At 55.1% G+C, this 16,077-nt stretch overlaps 1 protein-coding gene and 2 pseudogenes across 1 annotated transcript; 1 reads left to right on the top strand and 2 right to left on the bottom strand.

The window, feature by feature from the left end:
- Positions 1-16,077, bottom strand: part of LOC119696322 — a 2,199,709-nt pseudogene that overhangs the window by 1,071,585 nt on the left and 1,112,047 nt on the right.
- The window catches only part of LOC119696323, a 1,148,804-nt pseudogene that overhangs the window by 72,313 nt on the left and 1,060,414 nt on the right, over positions 1-16,077 (top strand).
- Positions 14,877-15,995, bottom strand: LOC119696339 (olfactory receptor 14C36-like). Its single transcript, XM_038126044.1, has one exon. The coding sequence runs from the start codon at positions 15,849-15,851 to the stop codon at positions 14,877-14,879; it is 975 nt and encodes a 324-aa protein (XP_037981972.1). The 5' UTR covers positions 15,852-15,995.

Raw genomic sequence — 16,077 nt, forward strand, 5'->3', positions numbered from 1 at the left:
TGGGGATGAAGTTGGGGCAGTGCACAAAGCTCTTCCTGCAGCTGGGGCATTTGCAGGGATTCTCTTACCGGTGCCTCCATTGGTGTCTGATCAAAGTAGAGCTCTGGGTGAAACTCGTCCCACACTGGGGACACTCGTAGGGCCTCTCCCCAGTGTGGATGCGCCGGTGCTGGCGAGATTGAAGTTTTCCTTGAAGCCCTTCCCGCAGCTGGGGCAGCAGAAGGGCCTCTCCTCGGTGTGAATCCGCTGGTGCTGGAGGAGACTGGAGCTGGTCTGAAACCCCTTCTGACACTTGAGACACTCATAGGGCCTCTCCCCAGTGTGGATCATTTGGTGGATGATCAGGTGGGCCCTCCGGCTGAAGCTCATCCCACATTCCCCACACTGGTATGGCTTTTCCCCAGTGTGGATCCTCTGGTGGCGGATCACATTGGAGCTGCAGCTGAAGCTCATCCCACATTCCCCACACTCGTAGGGCCGTTCCCTGGTGTGGGTCCTCTGGTGGCAGATCAGGCTGGAGCTTGATCTGAAGCTCATCCCACATTCCCCACACTCGCAGGGCCTCTCCCCAGTGTGGATGCACCGGTGCCTGATGAGGTGGGAGTTGTGCTTGAAGCCCATCCTGCAGTCGGGGCAGCGGAAGGGCCTCTCCTCTGTGTGAATCCGCTGGTGCTGGAGGAGAAGGGAGCTGATCCGAAACCTCTTCCCACACTCAGGACACTCGTAGGGCCTCTCCTCGGAGTGGATGCGTTGGTGGATGATGAGTGCGGAGCTGTAGCTGAAGCCCTTCCCACATTCCCCACACTCGTAGGCCCATTCCCCAGTGTGGATCATCTGGTGGCGGATCAGGTCAGAGCTCTGCCTGAAGCTCTTCCCACACTCCAAGCACTTGTAGGGCTTCTCCCCATCGTGAAGCTGCTCATGGACCACCAGCTCAGAGCTCTGGCGGAAGCTCTGTCCACCTTCCTGGCACAGGCTGGGTCTTTCCTCCTCAGAGCATCCTGGGCTGGCTTTGCAGCCCCTCCTCCTGCAGGATCTCCACGGCTTTTTTTCCCCATTGGATTCCTGTGCCCTGGAACCACTCAAAACGGCCTCTTCCAGGAGGTTCTGCTGTGGGGATTTGTCCTCCCTGGTCTCCATCCTCAGCTCCTTGTCTGCAGGAGGAAGGACAAGGAGAGGATGGGATTTGCCTCTGTGCCAGAGGGAAGGGGAAGGAGATGCCCCCAGGGCATCCCCAGCAGGACGGCGCTGGCAGCAGGGTTGTCCTGCAGCCGGGGGCCATGCTGGGCTGGGAGATGGAGCAGGAGAGAGGGGGAAAGGGGCACTGACTTCCTCCTCACCTGCCTGGGTGTCCTGGGGCATATTCCTCTTCCTCGCAGCCTCCTCCTCTACCTGGCCTATGTTTGGGAATGAGAAATCCTGGTTTGGGGAAAAACAAGGGATGAGCACATTGAGTTTGAAGGTGCCTCTGCCCAAGTCCATCTCGAGAAGTCACCGGCCATCTGGGCTCCATAAAAACCTCCCAAACACCAAGATTCAGCCCTGAAAATGCCTCCCAGGAGTTCTCCATCTCTGGTCTCTTCCCTTTTGGTGTTCAGGGGTTCCCCCCTGTCCCAGCTGCTGGGGGTCACACTTTTACTGGGGGTCCCCAATCTACTCAGTCTTCACCCTCCCCAGGTTGCTGGGAGTCCCAGGAATACGAAAAGTTCCCCCTTTTCCATCTCCCCACTTAGGGATGCTGGGGGTTTTGGGGTCCCGGGGTCCCTTCTCCCCTTATTGTCTGCTTTGGGGTGCAGGGGCTCCAAGGATTCCCCCCTGCCCCTCTCCAGGCTGTTGAGGGTCCCCCCTCTCTGGGCTCCCCGCTTTGGGCTCCTGGGGGACACAGGGCTCTGCTCCTCCAGGCTGCCTCTGCCAGCAGCTGCCACTGGGACCCCTCAGTGTCCCCCCAAGGGGCATTTTCCACTCAGCTTTGCACTGACATCATACTGGAATCATACTGGGATCATACTGGGGGCAGCTGGGCCCATGCTGGGGCAGACTGCAATCACACTGAGGGAGACTTGCATCACACTGGGATCACACTGGCAGTGAGTAGGAGCCTCTGGGGGGCAATTGAGACCATGCTGGGGACAAATGGGATATAGTGGGAGCCAGTGGGATCATGCTGAGGGTGACCAGCAGCAGCTGTGAGCCACTGAGATCATGCTGGGAGCAACTGGGAGGAACTGGGAGTGACTGGGTGCATGCTGAGCGTGACTGGAAGCAACTGGGCTTATACTGGGATGAACTGGGATTGTGCTGGAGGTGACTGCGATCATACTGGCACTGTGAGTGCAACTACACTGAGGCTGACTGGGAGTGCTTGTGAGCAAATGGGATCAGGCTGGAAGGAACTGGGAGTGACTGGGAATATGCTGGGAGGAACTGGGGTACACTGGGACAAACTGGGAGGGACTGGAACAAAAGTGAGGGTGAAAGGGAGCAACAGGAACCATGTGGGGCACAACTGGTTCATCCTGGCAGTGACTGGGAGCGCACTGGTGTCATCTCTGGATCATACTGGGAGGGACGGGACCAATACTGGGAAGGTCTGAGAGTGACTGGGAACACACCATGCACATCATCCCTGTACTGGGCCTGACTGGGAGCAACTGGGAGCACGCTGGGAGCAAACGGCATCATACTGGGACTGACTGGGCTGATCTAGCGGAAGGGAACTGGGACCATACTGGGAGCGATTGGAAGTTACTGGGATTATACTGGGACCATACTGGGAGCGATTGGACATAACTGGGATTATACTGGGACCATACTGGGAGTGCTGGCATGTGACAAGGATCATACTGGAGGTAACTGGGCTCATATTGGTGTAGAAAGGGAGCACCTGGGATCACACTCTAGGCTACTGGGAGCAACTGAGAGAAACTGGAATCATGCTGCAAGCAAACTGGAGGAACTGGGAATGACTGGATGCATGCTGGAGGCAACTGGGATATACTGGGCATGACTGGGATCATACTGGGATAACAAGCACCTTACTGGGACCACTGGGAGTGTCTGGGAATGACTATGAACATGCTGAGGGCAACTGGGATATAGTGGGAGTATCTGTCACCATACTGGGGATGACTGGGAACACACTGGGAACAACAGGAACCATGCTGGGGAGAACTGGGACCCTATGCTGGGAACTGAGGACAACTGGGCGTGACTGGGAACATGCTGGGAGCAACTGGGATACACTGGGATCACTGTGGGAACAGCTGGGTCCATGCTGGCTGAGACTGGGATCACACTGTGGGTGACTGGAATCATGCTGGGATTGACTGAGAGGGACCCCTCTGCTCCCCCTATCCTGCACAGGGACCCCCTGGATCCCCCATTTCCGGACATCAGGAGCCCCTGCTCCCCTTTTCCCGGCCATCCCATGGCTCCCAGCCTCCAGACTTGCTGTGGGCTTGACCCTGGGACGCCCTGGAATGCCTTGGACCCCCATTCCTGCCTTTCCCAGCCCCCAGCCCCACCTTTGTGCAAAGCCAGAGACCCCCTGAACTCCCTGAACATCCCGGGTGTCCCCACCCTGGTACCCCCTTGTTGGGAAACCCTGGACTCCCCTTTCCTAGGCTCAAGGACCCCTTGGAACTCCCTTCTACCTCTCCACATCCCTGCCCCCCCATTTCTGTGACCCTGAGACCCCCCTGCACCCCCATTCCTGAGAATGCAGATGCCCTTTACCCCTCTGTCTGGCACTGAGACCCCCCCCCTGCACCCCCTTATCCGGCACCAACACAACCTTTTCCCATTTCCCGCCTCTCCCAGCCCCCAGCCCCACCCTTTTCCCTGACCTGGGACCCCTGGGCCCCCATTCTTGCCTTTCCCATCCCCCAGCCCCTCCTTTCCTCACACTGAGCAGCCCTGGCACCCCCTGTCCTGGGCACAGGATTCCCTGGACACCCCATCCCAGCTCTCCCAGTCCCCACACCCCCTGTCTTTGACTCTGAGCCCCTGAACCTCTTTCCCAGCTCTGCCAGCTCTCCATGTCCCCCCTTTCCTTGGCCTGTTGACCCCCCTGGATCCCCAGACTCTCACTTTCAACCCCCCAGCTCCCCCAAATCTCCGTGTTCCCCCAGTTCTCCTCTCCCTGCGGTACCTGGAAGTGGCACTGTCGGAGCCCGGCCCGGGGGTCCCCCAGTCCTGGATTGTGGGGGACGTGGACGGGACCCCCTGGGAGCGCTGGGGCAGTGAGCGGGGCCGGATGGAGCCGCAGACAGCGGGGATGGGGGCGGGAGCTGAGCCGGGATATTGGGATGGCCAGAGCCAGGATATCGGGATGGCCAGAGCTGGGATATCGGGATGGCCAGAGCTGTAAGTCTGGGATAGCCAGAGACGGGATATGGGGATGGCCAGGGCTGGGATATTGGGATGGCCAGAGCTGGGATATTGGGATGGCCAGAGCTGGGATATTAGGATAGCCAGGGCTGGGATATTGGGATAGGCAGCCCCAGCCCAAGGACAGGAACCAGCCCATGGCCGACAGTGACCTGGAGACCGGGCCGGTACAACCAGAGTGGGGGGAGTGGGGGGAGCCAGGGGCTGGGCTGGGATCTATGGGAATGGAGGACTCTGAGGGGCTGGGATGGGATCTCTGGGGATGGGGGGATCTGTGGGGCTGGGATGGGATCTCTGGGGATGGGGGGATCTGTGGGGCTGGGATGGGAATCCAGGGAGCTGCAAGGGGCTCCCTGGGGCTGGGACTCGACTCCCTGGGTCGGTTCTCTCCTCGTTCCCAGGTCTCCACACGCTGCAGGTGGTTTCCAGCTGTGACCTCCTGTCCCACGGAGCGTCCATGGATCCTATGGGTACGGCTACAAGGGCTGGGATTTCATCTCCTTCCAGCTTGGATCTGGTAGCTTTGCAGGGTCCGATGGTGCCGCCTGGATCACCCAGAGGTGCTGGGAAACCAAAGGGATCATGGTGGAGGAGATGAAGCATTAGCTGGGACACACCTGTGTGGAAGGGCCCCCAAAATACATCAGATATGGTCAGGACGCTCTGGAGCACAAAGGTGGGTGTGGGAGGGGAAGGGCAATTCCTATGGGAATGGGGGATTCAGGAATGGGGGACTTGGGAATGACGGAATTGCCATGGAATTTCCATGGCCAGATCTCACTCTCATCCCAGTCAGGTGAGAATTCCATGGATGGATCTCCCCCCTAACCCACTGCCATGGGAATTCCATGGGGAAATGATTTGAATTGATGACCAATCCAGTGACAGCAGTGCAATGAGAAGTAATCCCTGCTGGGATTCCATGGGACATCAATCCCAATCCTGTGCCCAGGCCAGCTCTGCTGTGCCCGTGGCAGCGCCAGGGGAGTGCCCTGTCCCTGCCCTGAGCCCAGCAGGAGCCTTTCCTTGGCTGTTCCGTGCCCTGCCCGGGGCAGGAGGGCACTGCCGGAGCGGCTTTGGTGGCCCCGGGCACCCGGCCGGGCTGCAGCCGCTGCAGGGGCTCCTGGGGAATGTTCCAGAGCAAAGCTGAAAGCAAGCAACAGTTCCTGGAGGGGATTCTGCCCCTGGGCCTGTGCTGGGAGCCCAAGGGCAACAGCCCAAAGTGCTGGAGCTCAGTGTCCCTCGGCCAGGCCGTGTTCCCTGGCTGTCCCCTGTCCCTCGGCTGTACCCTGTCCCTGTCCCCTGTCCCTTGGCTGTCCCCTGTCCCTCGGCTCTGTGGGGCCGGGGGTGGCAGCAGGACCCGAGGCAGCCCTGGTGAGGAACAGCCCTGAGCCCCAGCTGGGCCATTTCCCCCAGTTCCCCCCAGGTCACTCCCAGCATGGGCCCTGTGGCTCCCAGTCATCCCCAGGATGGTCCCAGTCACTTCCAGTTACACTCAATATCATCCCAGTATCATCCCAGTCACTCCCACTATGATCCCAGTATAATCCCAGCATGGTCCCAGGTGTTCCCACTCACCCCTGCTATAGTTCCAGGCACTCCCAGTATGGTTCCAGTCCTTCCCAGTACGATTCCAGTCTGAACCCAGTCACTCTCAGTACGGTGCCATTTGTCCTCAGTGTGGTCCCAGTCACTCCAAGTCACCCAGTATGATTCCAGTCACTCCCAGAATGATTCCAGTCACTCCCAGAATGATTCTAGTCTCTCTCACATACTGCCCGTACTATCCCAGTAACTTCCTTTATGTTTCTTCCGTTATTCCAGTCACTCCCAGTCTCTCCCAGTATATCCCAGTTGCCCCCAATGTGTTTCCACTCACTCCCAGTTGCTCCTAATAGCTTCCAGTATGATTCCAGTTGCTCATAGCCACTCCCAGTCACCTCCAGCATGATTCCAGTCACTTCCTGTATATCCCAGTTGCCCCAACATGGTCCCAGTTGCCCTCAGCCTGCTCCCAGTCACTTCCAGTACGATCCCAGAATGACCCCAGTCACCCTCAGTGTGGTGCCAGTTGCTCCCAGTATGATCCCATTTGTCCCCAGCATGGTCCCATCTCCTCCCAGTGTGATCCCAGTTGCCTCTAGCACACACCCAGTCCCTCCCAGTATGATCCTACTCTGATGCCATGATGATCCCAGTTGCTCCCAGCTTGGTCCTAGCTGCTCCCAGTTGCTCCCAGTTTGATCCCAGTTGCTCCCAGTGGCCCCTGTGTTATGGTTTGGAATGGGAGGAAATTTTGGGAAGGTTTTTGTGTATCTGACAGTCTGTTGAACTGCTGGAAAGCTAGACACGCTTTTGTGAAACACACATGTTAAAGATGAAAAAATTTGGAAGCTCTTTTTTCCTCTGTTGGTCGGCAGGGAGGTGGTGGGTTTCGGCTTCGGCTCTGTGTCTCGGCTGGGCTGGGCTGGGCAGTCCTGCTGCGGGCTGGGCTTCTCTTCTGTTTTCTGGGCTGCTTGCTGGCTTCTCTCTCTCTGGGCTCTGCTTTGGCCGGGCTGGGCTTCAGCAGCTGCCAGGCAGGAAGACAGGGGAGGCTGCGGAGCTTGAGCCAGAGCAGGGCTGGCTGCGGCTGTGAAGATCTTGCTGCCAGGCTGCTTCTTCTCAGCGTGGCTGAGACCTGTAGCTGGAGACCAGACTTGTGTAGCTGGTGTAGAAAACTAAAAACCAACTATAAAGCTGATCTGAACACAACTTAGCCACAGCTTTCTGTTACAAGGTATTGGTGGGTTAGGTAGGCTTTAGGTGTGACGTTAACTTTTTCAGTACTTCAATCTTCTTTTGAGTGAGAGAAAAGAACAAAATGCAAGTGTATGAAAAACAACATGAAGACATTAAAGTTAATAAAGGAGAAGTCTTAGATGGCAGGGGTGAGAAGATGCTTTGTTTTTAGAGCTGAAATCTTCTTGTAAGCTATAAAGAAAATATTCTTTTTCCTTTTAACACATAAAATCATAAGGAGATGAAAGTTCTCAAATTGAGATCAAGTAAAGGCCTCTATGTTAAAGTAAGCAGATGTTAAAATAGCTGTAATCCCATGAGAAGTTTGAACAGAGAAAGAGAGAAGAGTACTCTTGTGCTTCTAAAAAAAGAAGTTCTCTGTTCCCAAAGATGAAGATGATTTTAGAGATAGATAATGAGAACTTTTGCCTTTAAAGAGCTCATCTCTAAAGCAATACCCCATAAATCAACATAGCCCATTGACAAGCTGTGGAAAGGCTTGTAGAAATAAGAAAGATTTTATGATAGCAAGGTTCTTCAGGCAGCTGTTATTCATGACAAACCTGAGAACCACAAGAAAACTGTTTTTTCCTCTTGTAGAAAAGCCTCCATAACTTTAACAAGAGGGACTTCTCTCCCTAAGTGAACTAAAACCTAAAACCAGACTATTTTAGAGGTAGTAAACTGACTAGAAATCCTAAGTTCAGTTTCTTTACATTGTCAGTGAAAAAGAAAAATCTTGGGGAGCAGAGAGGTATTCTGAAAAGATTGTTCTGATTCTTACTACCTTTTTTTTTCCTTTTAGTTACTTTTAATAAAATTTTTCTTTATACCCTTTTAAAGTTTTAAGCCCGCTTTACCTTTCTCCTAATCCTAGGAGACAAACAAACAACAAAAAGTAAGTGTATTAGTAATTAACCAACACGAAACCCACCACATTCTTTAGTACATTAGCGAAAAAATCTCAAAATTAGAGAAATCCTAAATTAGCAATCCAAAACCACTGCATCCTAGCACAGACCCAGTCACTCCAAGTATGATCCCAGTATGAATCCACTATGATCCCAGTCTTCCCCAGCATGGTCCCAGTCAATCCCAGTTGCCCCAGTGCAGACTCAGTGACTCCCAGTCGCTCTCAGTGTGTTCCCAGTCACCCCCAGTATGGTTACAGACACTCCAGTCAATCCCAGTTGGTCCCACTGTGATCCCTGTTGCCCCAGTTCTGGCCCTGCTGGGTCCCAGGGTGCTCTGATCCCGCTCCCAGTGGTCCCAGTCCTGGGCGTGGTGTGTCCTGGTGTATCCCTGTGTGTCCCAGTGTATCCCTGTGTGTCCCGGTGTCCCAGTCCATCCCAGCCTGTCCCAGTCTGTCCCAGTCCCTTCCCTTCCCTGGGAGTGACTGGGATCATACTGGTGGAAAGTGGAACCTTACTGGGCCAAGTGGATATGACTGGGAATGACTGTGAGTATGCTGAGGGCAACTGGGATGTACTGGGAGTGTCTGTAACCATACTGGGGGTGACTGGGAACACACTGAGAGTCCCAGCAGGTGCAAGGATACCATGGTGACACTAGGAAACCTCATGGAACCAAGGGGATCATTGTGGCACCACTGGAGCCCATGGAACCAAGGGGCCATGGTGACACAGCGGGGCTCCATGGAGCCCAGAGACCATGATGACTCTGTGGGGCCTGATGGAACCGTGGAGACCATTGTGACCCTTCAGGGCCTCGTGTCACCAAGGGGGCATTGTGACACCTCAGGGCCTCCTGGAAGCAAGGGACCATTGGAACACTGTGGGGCCCCATGGAACTGAGGGAACATGGAACAGGTCTGGCTGGCTTGGCCTCCCAGGGGCCACCTGACAGGTCTGGCTGATCTTGGGATGTCAAGGGCTGCCTCTCATCAGCTCCTGGAGCACTGGGTCTCCGTGCTTTCCTTGCTATGGAAAAGAACTGCCCTTCTCTTCTAAGTACCCATGGCCAGAATTGGGATTTAACCTCCAAATTCCTTTATATCCAGAGATTGTTCCCATAGGAATATTGCCAGGACAAGTCTGTCTGGCAGCAGTTTCAGGAGGGTCAGCCCTCATCTGTCCCCAAAACACTTGGGAAGGCTCCGTGCTTTCCTTCCTATGGGAAAGAACTGTCCTTCTTCTCCAGGCACCCATAGTTGAGACTGGGCACCCACCTCCAAAATTCCCTATCTCCAAAGACTGCTCCCAGACAAAATATGCCATTCATGACAAGTCTGCCTGGCCTTGGCCTTAAGAGGCTCTCACCTGCCTTGCAAACACTGGGGCTCTGTGCTTTCCTTCCTGTGGAAAAGAACTGTCCTTCTCCTCCAGGTGCCCATGGCCAGAATTGGGTTCCACTTCCAATGTTCCCTATTGTGACACACTGGAGGAGATTGTTGGCTGGAAACATTTTGTGTGTGGGGGAGGAAGGGGCAGGCCCAGCCTTGCCCTGCCCTGGAAGCCCAATCCCCCCAGAGCCTCTATCCCAGCCCAGCAGTGTCTGCCAGGCCCTGGCACAGCACAGGCAATGCTCCACAGCCACCTCTGCAGCCCCCAGCCCAGCTCCTGAGGGACCAAATGAGCCCAAGGCCCACCTGGGGGAAGGGCCCAGGAAGACCAAGGGGGATTGAAGGCTGACCACAAGGCAAGCACACATCTTGACTCTTCTTCCCCTTGGAATTTCTATCTGAACACCTCTGGAATCCAGGAGTTGGTAGCTGTGTCTGTGTCTCTGTATCTATTTTGTCTTTCTCTTTCCGTGAAAAAGTTAAAATTAACAAACCACAACCACTATAATGTCATAATTAAACTTTTGCTAAAGTTACTCTGATTTTCTAAAGTTTCCAGTAAAGGCAGTTTTGCTGTTTTGAACTCCTGAGACTCTCTTGGTGGTATTTCTCCAGTGCATCCAACTCAAAGTACACAAACAATTGTAATTCCTTTTATAGGTCTCATTGAGAGAGTTGTTTGGGGGATGGGGGTCAGGGCTTGTGTGTCCTGCTTGGCACAGCCCAGGCAGGGCTCTCCCAGCCCCATTCCACACTCCATTTCCCAGCTGGAGCCGCTGGTGCCTCTGAGTTGTGCTGCCCCAGCCCCAGGGATGCTCTCCTTGTCTGCCCATTCCCCCAGGGGCTCTGGCCAGGGATGGCCTCAGTGGGGGCTGCTGACATCCTCAGCAACTTGGAGGCTGCTGCTGAATTGTACTGCTGCAGAGGCTTGTTCAGCCTGCAGCTCTTCAGTGCAGGAATTCAGTGTCCCAGGGCTCATGAACATCCAAACACCTGAACAAGCCAAGCCTCTGGGAATAATTTAAGATTTCAAATCTTTTGTGGTTAATTAGACACATTACAGAATACACTACAGATTCCAGCAGTGTATTCAAAGTGAATATATTTGATTTAAAAAGACAGTGAGAAATGATTTCTTTATTCCTGATTAGGTTTTTTTCTCCTGTTAATGCATTGATATGTGCAATCTCCAATCCTGAATCCAAGTACCTCTTCATGCAGTTTGAATAGATATGGAAATCAAGACCCTTCATGGCTGACAATCCATCAGACTCTGTCCCTACCCCCACCCCACCATTTTCCCCATCCAAGGCCTGGCACTCAAAGCAGCCTTGTGCAAATCTGAGCTCCCTCCAGCCCAGGCTGCAGCTGCAGCTTTCAGCTCCTTGGCTCCAACTCCCACCTGCTTTCCTTGCAGAAGGAGCTGCCCGAGACACAGAGGGATGGTCATTTCTTGTCAGCCAACAAAGCCAAGGCAAGGCACAGCTCCATCAAATGCAAAAGTCATTCCTCTGCTGCATATTACATCCCCTTTCCCCAGCAGACAGTATCAGAGCAATGGAAAACACCTTCTGTGCCCAGCACACATCCCAAGGTCCCCCCAAACCCTCCCTGCCCCGATGCTGCCCAGATTTGCTCTTTGCACACACGAGTCACAGGCTGAAGTCAGGAGCTCCCTCTATGCCCAGAGGGAGGAAAAGAGAGAAAGTGGATGAAGAGCTCTCCTGTGCAGAGCCAAGGTCCAAGTGCCCCTGCAGTGGGAACCACAACTCATCAGGTTTGTGTCCTTTGGGGTCAGGGACTGGTGACACTCAGAGGCACAGAAAGGTTTCTTGCCAACAAGCACAAGTTGAACATTGGAACAGTTTAATAACCATCAGAGCTCTTCCCTCAGCTCTCTGGGATGTCCCAGGAGCATCTGACATGTCCCCCATCTCCAAGGCATTTCCATACAGGAGCAGTTTTATAAAAAGTCATGAGAAAAGGTAATTCTGTGTTAGCTAGAAACACAAGATCTTGACTAATGTGATATTTATTTGAACTTCATAAATATTGGGCAACTTGCAGAAGCTCAAAGCATAAAACCAGTCAGTTGAGAGGCAGTTGAATGACTAGAGAGCACCTGGAGGAGGAAATCTGGGAATAATGGGAAGAATGTAGATCCATCTGGTCTATAAAAGAGATGTCTTTAGACATGGCCATTTAAATAGGAGAGCTGGAAACACCTGAAGGAAAAAAGAAAATGAAATAATAGACAGAATGTTGGTAAGTCTAGTATAGAGCAAGATCAGTATTTCTTGTCCTGCAACCAGAATTTCCAGGAAATTTCTGTTCCTAGAAGGCAAATTTTGCAATCACTAAAAAGTATTCTAATGATCCGGTTGATGGAGATGTGCTTGTATTATACCACATGTTCAAGTATTAACAGCTATGTCCCTTCCAGGCAGACATCAGCTGTGTGCCCATGAACAGGCAGTGCCACTTGTGCCCTCAGGTGCCCAGCTGGGATTGGATCTCTCCGAGAGCAGCTGAGGGAGAGCAGAGCACCTTGCAAGCTGCAGGTCCCTGCCAGCCCGGCAGGGCTCCTGTCCCATCAACATCTGCTCTGCTGCAGTCTGAAACAGGGCCCAGCATGGTGCCGGGATCATCAGAGAACTGAGGTGTGTGCTGGAATTCCATGGCCTCGCCATGGCGCAGCAGCCCTGCATTTGCCTCCTGCAGCCTTGCTCTCCAGCACAGCCATGGAGGCTCTTTGGGCTCCTGACTGTTGCTGCAGGCAGCAAGGGCAGCTGAGCTCTGCCTTTGGCACAATCAGGCCTGGCCAGCGCAGGCCATGCTCAGCAATTGCTTGTCTGTGCCTGGCCTTGCTGCCAGCCCCGGCAGCGGCTGCGTGGCCCCTTTGTGGCCCTGTGCTGGCCCAGCCATGGTGCCCCAGCCCCTGGGCAGCCCCAGCCCAGGCCAGGAGCATTGCGGCTGGGAAGGGCCCCTGTGCCGTGGTGCCCACAGCAGCCTTGGGGCTCTGTGCCCCATGGCCTCCCTGCTGGGCAGCCTCTGCCAGCTCCTGCAGAGCCCCTGGCACCTGTGGGGCTGCACAGACAGCCCTGCCCCGGGCTCTGCCGGCCTCTGGGCCAGCAGAGAGGCCGGCAAGGGCTGGCCATGGCCGGGAACAGGCCCTGAGCCCCGCAGGAGGATGGAGCTGGGCCACAGCCAAAGTCATCCCAGGGCAAAGCTGGGCTCAGCAGCCAGGGCTGGCAACGGCTGGGGACAGAGGCTGGTGGTGACAAATGTCCTGGGCCCCCTCCCTGCTCTGTCCATGCCACCATGGATACAGAGAAGCCTCCTGTCTCAGTCTTCCTTTCACCCCATTGATCCTAAGTACCTTCTAATGCAGTCTGAATAGATATGAAAATAAAGACCCTCCATGACTAAAATACAGTAACACTTTGTCCAAACCCCCTACCCACTATTTCCCCCATCCAACCCCTGGCACTCCTATGGCTTAGGAATGATGTGGCCAGCAGGAGCAGGGCAGTGATTCTTCCCCTGTGCTGGGCACTGGTTGGGTGGCATCTTGAGTGCTGTGTCCAGTTCTGGGCGCCCCAATTAAGGAAGGACATGGAGGGGCTCAAGTGAGTCCAGAGAAGGGCAAAAATGCTGGTGTGGGGTATGGAGCACAGTTCCTGTAAGAAGTGACCTGCTGAGGGAGGTGGGGTTGTTTATTCTGGAGAAGAGAAGATTTAGGGGAGGCAAGGTAGTGTCAGGGAACATGTTGTACTTGATGATCTCCAAGGTCTTTTCCAACCTTGCTGATTCTGGGATTCTTTGAAACCACCCTGGGAGCAGTGTCAGGATGAGCCCTGGGCCTCCTGTTCAGAAGCTCCAGCAGCCCAGGTGCCTCAGCTTCTCCTGCCAGCCCCAAAGCCCATCCTGTCAGTCCTGCAGAGCCTCTGCAGCTCCTCCTCACTGCCCAGAACAGGGAGCCCCACAGGCAGACACAGCAGCCCAGATGGACCCCCCTGGCCTGGGCTGCCTCTGGCAAGGGAGCAGCAGGAGGCACTGCAGGAGCCTGCAGACAATTGCTGCAGCACTTGGAGGATGATCCTGCTCCCCAAGGGCCGTTCCCATGCTGCCAAGTCAGGAACTGCAATGGGGAGTGGGGCCAGAGAGGAAAGGGCAAACAGGGATGGGCTGTTTGCAGGGCAGGGAAACAGGGTTGGTCAAGAGGAAGAAATCTGGATCAGGAAAGAAGAAAGGAAGCAAAGGTGAAGCTAAGGAAATGCTCAGGGCAGTCTGGGGGTGGCTGCCAGGCAGCCCTGGCTCTGAGCAACAGCGTCTGCAGTGGGACAGGAAACTCCCAGCTGATGGGAACAAACTTTCTGGCTGACTGCAGAGGCCAGCACAAAGCTGAGTGCTTTCCCTGGTGTCCCCCAGCCCTTGCTGGCCCCAGGGGCTGATGGCATTTGTGCTCCCTCAGGTTGATGTCCCCACAGCAACAGCATGGGGGTGCTCCCGCCTGCTGTGTGCAATGCAAACAGAGGCTCCTGAGCCAGTGCTGCCGTGCCTGTGCCTGCAAGGATGCGGCACCTGTGTGAGCTGGGGGAGAGGCCAGGGCTGCAGAGGGGGATGGTGTTGGCAGCTCCATGAGGACGCTCTGGGACGATGCCCTGGGCTGTCCAGTGCACTGGGGATGGATCAGCCCCTGCTCTGCTGCTCCTTCCTGTCACCCTCAGGGCCCTTGCAGAGCACCAGCCATGCTGTTTGCCCCCAGCCTGCCCACGGCCACCCTGGGGCTGCTCACGGGGGTTTTCTGTGTTGAGCATTGGCCTGGCCGTGTTCTTGAGAGAGCCTGGGCAAGGAGCCTGCAGCCCCCAGGCCCTGGCCTGAGGCGTCAGCGCTGCCCCAGCAGTGCCCATGGCCTGTCCCTGCTGCAGCCCCGGCACTGCCACCCCCAGCACTGTGCCCGGCCCCGAGAGCACTCAGGCCCTACAGCAACACCAGGGCCACCAGGGCAGCGGGGCAGGGCCCCGGCAGCAGCACTGGCAACACCAAGTGCTGCTGCTGCTGCTGGGCACAGCTGCTGGGCCAGCACTGATCTGCCCCCAGCTCTGCACACAGACATTGCTGCTGCAGCTCCAGAGAAGGCAACAAAAGGGCATCTCTGCAGAAAACTCTGCTGGGAGATCCTTTAGTTCCATTAAAGCCATTGAGAGGGCAGCCCCTTATTGACACAGTCTGTGGCCACAGGGCAGATGGGGAGAAGTAAAATGAGAAATGGCACAAGCAATGGCATTTCTCGGTGGACAAAATTTAAAAAGTAAAAAAAAAAAAAGAACCTCCAGAATGAAGCCAACAAAAAGTTTCAAAAATGACTTTTATTACAAGTGATTTGCAGAAATTTTACATCAGTTTAAGGTTCCTGAAAGCATCCACTCATCAGTGTCCACACTGCAGCCTTGAGCTCCTGGTTCCTCAGGCTGTAGATGAGGGGGTTCAGAGCTGGAGTCACCACGGAGTACGGAACTGAGAGAGCCAGATCCAGGGATGGGGAGGACATGGAGGGGGGCTTCAGGTGAGCAAACATAATAGTGCTCATGAACAGAGAAACCACGGCCAGGTGAGGGAGGCAGGTGGAAAAGGCTTTGTGCCGTCCTTGCTCAGAGGGGATCCTCAGCACAGCCCTGAAGATTTGCACATAGGAGAAAACAATGAACACAAAACAGCCAAGTCCCAAAAAGATGGAAAACACAAGAAACCCAAGTTCCCTGAGATAGGATTTGTTGCAGGAGAGCTTGAGGATCTGTGGGATTTCACAGAAGAACTGGCCCAGGACATTGCCATGGCACAGGGGCAGGGAAAATGTATTGGCCGTGTGCATGAGAGCATTGAGAAAGGCACTGGCCCAGGCAGCTGCTGCCATGTGGGCACAAGCTCTGCTGCCCAGGAGGGTCCCGTAGTGCAGGGGTTTGCAGATGGACACAAAGCGGTCGTAGCACATGATGGTCAGGAGGAAATACTCTGCTGTGATAAAGAAGAGAAAGAAAAAGAGCTGAGAAGCACATCCTGTGTAGGAGATGGTGCTGGTGTCCCAGAGGGAATTGTGCATGGCTTTGGGGACAGTGGTGCAGATGGAGCCCAGGTCAGTGAGGGCCAGGTTGAGCAGGAAGAAGAACATGGGTGTGTGCAGGTGCTGGCCGCAGGCTACGGCGCTGATGATGAGGCCGTTGCCCAGGAGGGCAGCCAGGGAGATGCCCAGCAAGAGGCAGAAGTGCAGCAGCTGCAGCTGCCGCGTGTCTGCCAATGCCAGCAGGAGGAAGTGGCTGATGGAGCTGCTGTTGGACATTTGCAGTGCCTTGGCATGGGGATCTGTAAGAAAAGTAATCATGGAATAGTTGGGTTTGGAGAGGACTTTAAATATCCCAGCACAGCCTGGGGACACTTTCCCCCCACTGCCTGCCCAGGGCTCTGCTGCCTGGAGCTGTCCCTGCCAGCAGCTGCTTCCCTGTGCCCAGGGCTGAGCCCTGCCAGTGCTGCCAGAGCCCAGCCCAGCCCTGGGGGCTCAGCTCTGCCCTGCAGACCCCTCCAAGATCTGGCACTGCCCAGGGGCAGCT

Source organism: Motacilla alba, unplaced genomic scaffold (assembly GCF_015832195.1).
Source record: "Motacilla alba alba isolate MOTALB_02 unplaced genomic scaffold, Motacilla_alba_V1.0_pri HiC_scaffold_28, whole genome shotgun sequence".
NCBI lineage: Eukaryota > Metazoa > Chordata > Aves > Passeriformes > Motacillidae > Motacilla > Motacilla alba.